The sequence below is a fragment of the Dermacentor variabilis genome, chromosome 1 (genome assembly GCF_050947875.1).
Source record: "Dermacentor variabilis isolate Ectoservices chromosome 1, ASM5094787v1, whole genome shotgun sequence".
NCBI classification, from domain to species: Eukaryota; Metazoa; Arthropoda; class Arachnida; order Ixodida; family Ixodidae; genus Dermacentor; species Dermacentor variabilis.
In genome coordinates this window covers 102,533,563-102,543,039 of record NC_134568.1, presented here as the reverse complement: position 1 = coordinate 102,543,039, position 9,477 = coordinate 102,533,563, and the positions used below count along the sequence as shown (strand labels likewise).

Here is a 9,477-nt window from a genome sequence, read left to right as displayed (position 1 = left end):
GAAAGCTGGCAGAACATAGTTGAAGTAAATGCTCCAGCACACTTGGCAAGGCTGCTTCAATCATAGCGAGCTCCTCAAGACACCAAGATTATACTTGATTTCTGCAATTCAAGGAGTTCAAACGAGTGCTCAGATATGTTCTGTGCTACAATAATACTCGAGCATTGTTAAAGTATGCTCGAGTTGTTTATATTTTTGAAGCTACCTTCAAATGTAGCAGTCTGCTCAAACACTGCTGCAATTTGTTGTCACCAGCCAAACGATAATGCCGTACACTTGCAGCAAAATTTGCGTTTCATGTACGAACAGTTTGAAACCAATGCAACATGTACAAACATTTCTTTATTCACCAAGAAGACCTTGTTGCTCGTAGCTCAGGGCCATCACCACAAGCATTTGATGCAGCAGTAGGTCAGTCTTGCGCAATGTGGAAAAAGCTAATTATAATGTGTATCTATTTCCTCACAGTAGCCCCACCTTCCACCCTTTTCCACTGAAGAAAAAAAAAACATGTAAATAAAGCAATTTTGTACAAGCAACAGCTGTTTTGTTTACAGTCTATGCAACTCTCAGTGCCATTACTGGTGTAGTCACACTTCCTCATTTGGCTCGCCAACCACAACAAGGTCCTCTGTGTCGCCAAGGTCGCTGCCCAAATCGTCGTCACTTTCACCAAGATCGGGAACCTGCAAAGGTTGCACGCAAAATTGGACAAGTGCAAGAGTGCTCTGAAGATTGCTTTTGTGCATTCAGGCACAAAAAGCAAAACCTTTTTACTTACCTCAATTTCCAGATCATTATCTAGACTTAGGTGCATTAAACTTAACGCAACCTTAAACAAAACCAAAACATAATCTGCAGTTTTTATCGCCATCACCTTCCATGTCAATTTTTCAGGTATGGCAATGTAGCTAAGAAAGTAGGCTCATATTAAGTTTGGGGTTTTATGTGCCAAAACTATGACCTGATTGTGAGGCCAACCATAGTAGGGGTGCTTCGGATTAATTCTGGCCACATGGGGTTCTTTAATGTCCACACAAGCATTTTTTGCATTCCACCCCCATCTGAATGTGGCTATCATGACCATGATCGAACCCGAGAGCTCAAGCTCAGCACCATAGCCACTAGGCTACTGCAGCGGGTTTATGTTGATACGCCACTCACGCTAGCTATGCTAGTAAATAAACTGCTTTGTCGCACTGTGTTTTCTTCTACATTATTATTGTCTTAATGTGTTCATAAAAAAAAAGACAATATTAAGTGTCTAGAAAGGAGCATGATCACTATCAACAGCACAGTAATTATCCACAAATTTTGGGTTATGCAGGCAAACAGATGATGCGAACTAAAGAGGCCAAGCAGGTCCCTGCGCACAGTGTGCAAAAACATGCAAAGCAGTGAGCCCTAAATAAAAACATCCTTTTGCTTTTAAGAGGCCCTGGAGCACCATTTTCCCAAAATTGGGCACAGTGAAATGAGTGCAATGCCTTTCAAGGAATACATAAAATTCTGCAGTGGGCTAGTTGGTTAGACATAATTAAAATTGGCAAGAGTTATTGCGCTCGGGTGTCGTGTTGTTTTCTTGCTTATGTGTTTGAAAAGAACATGATGTGAACATAGATATTAAGAATTGAATGTTTACTTCCTCCATTCACCCTCAACTCATCCATATTCCTCAGTGGGGTGTCACTGGTAGCAATGCTCCACCTGTAGTGCCTACCTTTGAAATTTTCATTTTTTCATCATGCCACTGCAAGCAACACCAATTGTAACATAGACGGTGTCTATGCCGAATTATGGCTGCTACCAATACTAATTCAATCAGAGGTCACGCCTGGGACTCGCCCATCACTGAAAATCCGCAAGTGTATTTTGAGATGGCTATATTACAAAGCTGCCTGAGGGCAACAAAGGAACAGTGATTTGATGGATGGGATGCATTAACTGCCATTTTCACCTTTCTCAGTGGCTCTCAATATATATGAAAGGGCACACACATGTGCAAGATTGTGTGCACAGGTATTCATGGTCAAAATGATGGGTCAGTCAGTGACTGCTGTCTATCCCATCTCAGCTGGCTGGCTGGCAGCCAGTAGCTCTGTAAGCGGTAAGCAAGAGCCCTCTGTTTGATTAGAGGGGCAGAAGCTATCTTTTATGTTTCACATACGCAGTCCACACTCTGCATACAACTACAGAACTTGGCCAAGGTGTTCACTGCTCTGTGCTCTATACTTGCGAAATGTTTTGCTCACCAAGCTCAACTGGTGGTTAAGGGCCCCTTTAAGGAATAATGTGCTTGCCTTTGTTAGCATGCCAAGCATAAGACAATTGTCAAGTGTGGTAGAGATGCCAAGCATGGTTTGAGAAAGGGGACTCTAATGAAGACATTTTTCTAAGCAGCACACAACTGCAAGTAAACATTTTCAAGGCATTTTATATCCATTAGCTACACTTTTACTCCACTACATTCTTAACACAGCATGATGCACCAACTGTTTCATCTATAACAAATGCATGTGTTAACTCTTTCCTTACCACGGGAAAGAAGTGCCGCTTCTTTGTGGTTATAGAAAAAAAAATGATTTTTTTTTTTGCTTCAAAAAAATTTTTGGCCTTGGGTGAGCCTTTTTAAGCGTTCATCTTTTAAAGAGGCACTGCAGAAATAATCCATCACATATTTGAAAAGCATGGAACAAAAGCTGAATAAGGCATCAATAAGAAGAATCATTTAAGGCTTTAACTTAAGTGTACTGAGTCTTGCACCATGCCCATGCTGTAACTAGTTTAGGTAAGCCAAGCATAAAAAAAAAAATATTAGAAAAGCTGACTTTTGGTGGGCAAAGAAGCTAGCCACTATGACAATTATCGAATGTCACATGGCACCAATTACTATGACAGTACTACTATACTACTACACATGATGTGTAGTAGTATAGTAGTACTGAGAGAATGAACTGCACTTTCAATCTCCTTGTAGCAGAGCCTTCTGTTCCATTTGCTCTACATTTGTAATGCTTTATGCAATGGCCCTCGCATAGAAAACATGCACATACTTTCGCATGACTGGAGAACTGATGGATGATGCATCTGGTATGTCTAACAAACAAAATGGTTCATGCAGGTAAGCAATTCTGATGCAGTGAAAAAAAAAAAACCTGTGCATTCACATTAATATCATGTTAGCACCTTCATGGGCAATGTATTTTAAAGGGCACATTGTAGTCCCAATGGAAATTTTAGTTGCACAAAGAGTTCCAACCAAAGAATGCTCAATAATTTCTAAGCACAGTTTAGTAATATCAAAGATCAAAGTCAAAGGAAATGTTATGAGGACTTATCATGAGGAGACAAGCTACCTTTCTCGCAGCAGAGGCTCTCTCCTACAACCAATGGCCGTGGGTGGCATTACTCCCCTGCCTTCTATGCAGGAGCTAAGGACTTGCAAGACATTTACTTCGCGACTTTTACTTTTTCTTTTTTTTCTCTCTCTCTCTCTTTTCTTGCTGGGCAGCGCATTTCCAGTGGTGGTTTCCCGTGCTCTACTATCATGAGAATCTCAGACTTTTCACATTCATGCTGGCTATTTGTAAGCTACTGGTTGTATACGTGACACGCAGACGATAGCTGTGGCATCTCTGCTGGTGGGAAGAGTGGCTCCTCCGAGAAGCAGCACACAGGCTTTCATTAGAATTTTCAGCTGCTTTCATCAAGCCGTACATCAGTGTAAAGCTTTGCAGAAACAATTGTTAATGTGGGATCTATGCACATTGTTTATCTCGTGAGGGCCCTTTAAAGTTCTGCAACATCAGGCAAAGTGCCACAAATCCATCAATCTGTCATAGCACACTGCAGTGCACCTGGCACAAAATCAGCATTCCTGTTCTATGCAAAGCACCAGTTATTGCACATAATGTGCTACTTGCATTGGTTGCCACACCGCGACGGTCGCTGTGCACCTTGTCCTGCCTGATGGTGGAGCTTTCACCAATGTCTTATGGTGCTACTACCACATGATGAGGGAATGTAGGGGACATGGCGACGGCAATACAGGATGAAAAACAATATTTTCACTAGAACACTTGAAGTGTGTGATGATGAAAGTGCCAAAGGCTACAAAATGCTAAGTGCATGCATGTCTTATCATGCCAATGTGATTGGAGGCATAAGCCATCAGTCAACTCCTGCACTAGCTTGGTTCACATGAAAATGGAAGTCACAATTTCAACAAACTGGCTACAACAGAGAATGTTCTTGTCTGCCTAATAGGTAACTAAGAAACCACCATGGATCTTTTGTAACAAGCTTCTACACAATAAACAACACAGCTAATGATTATTTTTGCTCTTATGATGCAACAGTAATTTTCTTTTGCTTTTGCCTTTTGCTCCAAGCACAGATAAACAGTTCATTGCACACACAGTCAATAAGCAATGAACAGGCATTGGTAATGGCAACTTACCATATTTAAATAGTGCGACTATGGTTTAGTGTTTGCTGTTGCAGTGGTTAATGGTTACAAATAAAAGTGTTTGTAACAAATTTTACTGCTCCTTTAACTTTGTTATAACAAGCTTAATTTGTATTGCTCCTAGCTGAAGCTTTAGTTCTTAAGGTTTCTCAATCAGCAACAAAACAATGCAACCCATACTGACAATATACAATTCAAGCTGCATATTACATGGCTACGCTTGTTGAACAGCACTAATACCAATGTAACACAGCACGCAAGGCTGTGGATTGAATTGGTTGATTTTTTATGCTTGGTAAGGAAAGAGTTGCCAGCTCCAGTTAGAAATTGCACCAGATGCGTTCTTTGCAACATGCCTTACTAAATTTAGCAAAAAGTTCCTTTTAAGCGACAGCAAACACAGGGAGCAGGTACTACGAACCAGTCAAAGCACACATAGATTCGTTAAGGTCTTTCACTGCACCTTATTGCAAACTGGACTATAGCACAGCCATTCCATAGGAATTCATGAGTGAAGTCTCAGGTGAGATACTACGGCTTAACAAACACACACGACGGGTAGCAGCACTCATCAAGCCATGGTTATGACAAGGCTTTATGTTGCAGCTTTCCCACACAAAAAAGGGGCAAACGAACTGAAAACAGAAAAAAGGCGGCTTCGTTGCTACACCATCTTATACAAATCCTCCACAAATATGTGTGTACTACAATAATGGTGCTTTGGTAAGAGAACTGTACTAGTACAAAGTCTGCTAAACATAAAAAGTATTGCACCACTACACTTTTGCAGGAGCATGGTAGCTTTTAAGACATTCTTTTGCTGCCACCCTCTTGTCCAAGAGAAAATAAAAGATCACTGCACCACATGCTTCCCTTCATCATGCCTTCCCTTCACCACTGTTACCATCTTGTTAAACAGGCACAACACTCACCGCATCTGGTTCTGCCTGAAAGTTTCAAAAAGCAGGAAACAAAGGGTCATTGAAAAATGAGACAGTAAATGTAGTGTGCTGTTCAGAAATCTGCAATGGTGTCCCGATTTGACAAACAGAATGAATGCAGCAACCAAGAAGTAAAATGCACAAGCATCTAAGCATTCCATGCCACTTAAGGTGTTGCTAGAAGGCAAGCTCGCATACCCAATAAAGGCAATAAAGGCAATGCTTAGAAGTGACAGTATGCCTATCCTTGGCTTAAAAATGGCGCTTAAGTGAAGATTCTGTAGCAAAGGATGTTTCGAAACAAAAGATGGCATGCCAAGGAAAACAAGCAAAAGAAGAAATGTCTTGAAGTCGTGGCGTAGAGCCCAGTTACTACTAAATATAGTAAATACTGTGTACAACTTCAAAACGAATATGCAAAAATATTATAAAAAATGCAATTATACAACTGTGACACAATGGCTATGGAATTTAACTAAAATAAAGTGGGGGAGGGTCCAAAATAACCTAATATGTCCTATCAGTTGCTCTACTTAATTTTTATACAACTGAGGACAGTACGTGCCACAACGAAAAAAAATCTCAACATTTCACGAGCGCCCATTTTAGTCCCTTTTATTATTACTTTGCACAACAGAAGCTTTACTGCTGGCACATTGACACTGATAAAGAGCACATTGAACATTGATGGTGCATTCTTCAGTCGCACAATTAGTACCTGTAAAGCCAGAAACATACACAAACCTCTCACTCCCCATTCTGTCTCTCTACTAAATATGCGACACAATTTGATTAAAGGTAAGAAAAAAAAATAACACTATTGCAGCCACACTGAGCCAGGAAATGTTTTTGCCATTTTTAGCACATTACAGCCTACACCCACCCTTAACTGTCAAGTACTTGGTGGTTCCTGTGTGTTTTTGCACCACGCACAATATTGCTGTGTGAGTTGTTGCATAAATGTGGGGCACATAACCAAGGTTCTGCCACAGCACCAGCACCATGCCACCAACACACGACACAAGACAAAGGAAGCAGTATATTTGGCAGGGGTGAAAACAAGGAACAAACAAACAGTTAGTTGCAACAGAGGCAGAATGCAGAAGAACGTGCAAAGCAGAAGTCTTGAAGTGAGGTTTATGCATCAAGTTCCATGTCATTATAGCAATCTATGTAGGAAGAGTCCAGTGTACCTCTACCCCAAGCTCTTTGAACTTGGATTTGAGCTTGAAGATTTTTGTGTCCTGCTCCGTGAGCATCACAAGAAGATCTTCTTGCTCTTTCCGCAGAGTCTGTAGCTCTTCCTCTGATGACTCCTTCTCTTTCTGCAGGTCACAAATACACAAATTAATTAGACGTTGTGCCCACACACCAACATACCACGGCAAAAGCTTGCACATCTCTATAGATCTTTCCATTGGAATAAGATGACACCTCTCTCTGGATTGTTGCATGTGGGTACAAAGTACACATTCTGCTTCTGTCCCAATGCTTTTGAGCAGGTTCTCACATGGGCTCATAACAGTAGAGAGGGCACTGTGTTGAAGAATTAATTGATGGGTTTTAATGATGCAAGGGCATCTTTGGCCAAAGAGCGCCAAGTCTATGCGTTGAAGAAGCCCAGGGAGCTCTTGTTGGAAAGGCCTATAGGCCCTTTGCCATCAAGTCAGCTTAAGCTAAAGTAAAGCTTTGGTGAAGTGCGGGCTGCTTATCGCATGAGACAGCTGCACAAGTGTTCCCCACATGTAACTGCCACGCACAAGCTTGTCATTGCTGCATTTATTCAGTGAAACCTCCACCACAAGGATGCTGGTGAGTTCCTTCACCTCTTTCAGTGTGGTACAGCTAGGTGCCTGTAGCGAGAAACCAGATACTAGAAGACGCCAAACTGCATTTACCCAAGTTCTACCTCAAAAACAGGCTACATTGTTATGGTGAAGTTAGGCAGGGTTGGGAAGCTGTAATGTGACTTTCTGAAATTTTGCCAACAGTCCAATTGCAAAAATTTCTGAAATTTGTGATGGTGCAGTACACATTTGTTATAAAAAAAATTATAAATTCAAACACATTTTGGTATAACAAACTCCTTAGGCTTGCAAAAATAGGATGCCAAATAGATATTGTCGGACACTAAATAAGGCTTTTCTTAAAAGAGATGAAGCTATTGCATGCAACTGCAGCTGAGTGCAAGACGTCTAGTTACACTCTCACTGCATCCATACTGCTCAAAAGTTCTGGAGAGGAAAAACTCTTATGTCCACCCTTCAGAGCTCTCTAGTAAAGATGTTCCATGACATCACACTAGAGAATTCAGAAACATTTATGCACCTTGTGGGTTTGTCTTTTCTGATAAACTGTAGAGGATCGGAATAGACGCATTAAGATAACCATCATCAGCCTGCTTCATGTCCACTGCAGGCTGAAGGCCTCTCCCAGCTGTCTCCAATTACCGCTATCTTGAATCAGCCACCTCTGTCCTATATATGGTTGCAATTTTCCTAATCTTATCACATTCACATTACCTAATCCTACGCCCTCCTCAACTGCACTTCCTTTTTCTGGGCACCCAATCTCTCACTTTAATAGAGCAAAAGTTACCTGTTCTATATGCATTACATGACCTGCCCTTCCTTTTAATATGAATCCATACAATATCACTTACCCGTGTTTACTCCCTCATCCATACTGGTGCCTTTGTCTCTAATTTTACACCTATTATTTCCTCTTCCATTGGTCACTGAATAGTCCTTAGCTTCCACTTAAGTTTCTTTAAATTCAGGGATTTTATGTGCTAAAACCACAATATGATTATGAGGCATGACGTAGTGGGGGACTTGGGATTAATTTTGACCACCTGGGGCTCTTTAACATGTACCAAATGCACACTACATGAGCAGTTTTGCATTTCGCTCACATTGAATAACGCAACGGTCAGGATTTGATCTCGCACCCTCAGGCTTAGCAGCACAATGTCACCTTGGTGGGTTCAAATTTGTTATCTTCTGAATTTCAGCCCCATATGTTAGCACAGGTAGAATCCATCGATTACATAATTTTCTTGTTAAAGATATCGTCAAGCTACCTTCAGCGTTTGCCGTATGTGCTCCAACTCATTTTTATTGACTAGTAAATTTCATGCAGAGTCCCCTGTCACAGTTTCACGAGGATGACTACCAATCAAACTATTGTTGCCTTGTCAGGCTACTTAACACTACCTTAGTCTTTTGCATATTAATATTGAAACTTACTCGTACACATTGCTAGTTCAAATCCACAACCCTTTGTTGCACGTCATCAGCCTTACTACTGAACAGGACAATATCAATTGCAAACAGCAGGTTGTAGAGATATACCCCATGTTCTTTATACCTAATCCTTTCCAACCTGCTACCTTGAGTGCTTGCAAGTATTCAGTAAATAGCAATGAGAAATTGCGTAGTGTTCCTGCTTCACACCCTTTTTAACTTGAGAAGGATTACAGTTGCTATGAAACCTCGGTAGATATTCAAATATTGAAGTATGCCTGCTCTATATGTTTACTATGCAATGCCTCAATGATTTTGCAATGTATGAAGGCTATATAGGGTTGTTGGTTATGTTCCAGAGACTATTTAATTATACTTGGCTCATGAGATGCATTTGATCCGTAGTTGAATTTCCAAAGCCAGCTTGTTCTTTGGGCTGACTAAAGTGTTAATCTGATTCTATTTGGAATCACTCTAATAGATACCTCGTATAGTACTAAAAGCAAACTATGGCCCTATATTCATTCAATCTTTCAATGTCTTCTTTCTTATGGATTCATACCCTTTTCGCATTCTTCTAAGCCTCTGTTACATTTGAAGAAATGAGGCATTATACCGGGTGTTTTAGTTCAATGTTAGCAAAACATTTTTTAAATCGCCTGTGGCATGAAGCACAAATGTATTTGTTGAGCTGGAATATTCAGAAGAGACATACATTACTTAGACTGGAAATCAATATGCATAATTGACAATGAACGAAATCTCACTAATTAGCTTTTCAACTAATTACTTTAGTGTACATACTGCAGTTCATGAATTGAAG

At 40.6% G+C, this 9,477-nt stretch overlaps 1 protein-coding gene across 4 annotated transcripts in view; it reads right to left on the bottom strand.

Moving 5' to 3' along the window:
* Positions 1-322: 322 nt before the first annotated feature.
* p115 (General vesicular transport factor p115) overlaps positions 323-9,477 on the bottom strand; it is a 76,468-nt gene continuing 67,313 nt past the window's right edge. For 2 of the 4 annotated variants that reach the window (XM_075691531.1, XM_075691537.1), the window contains exons 18-20: positions 6,603-6,734; positions 5,401-5,415; positions 323-686 (exon numbers count right to left, since the gene is read on the bottom strand). In XM_075691531.1, the coding sequence (XP_075547646.1) occupies positions 591-686; positions 5,401-5,415; positions 6,603-6,734 (243 nt within the window). In that variant the 3' untranslated portion in view covers positions 323-590. The remainder of the gene's footprint in view (positions 687-5,400; positions 5,416-6,602; positions 6,735-9,477) is intronic. The other 2 variants (XM_075691544.1, XM_075691550.1) reach the window with 1 other exon arrangement.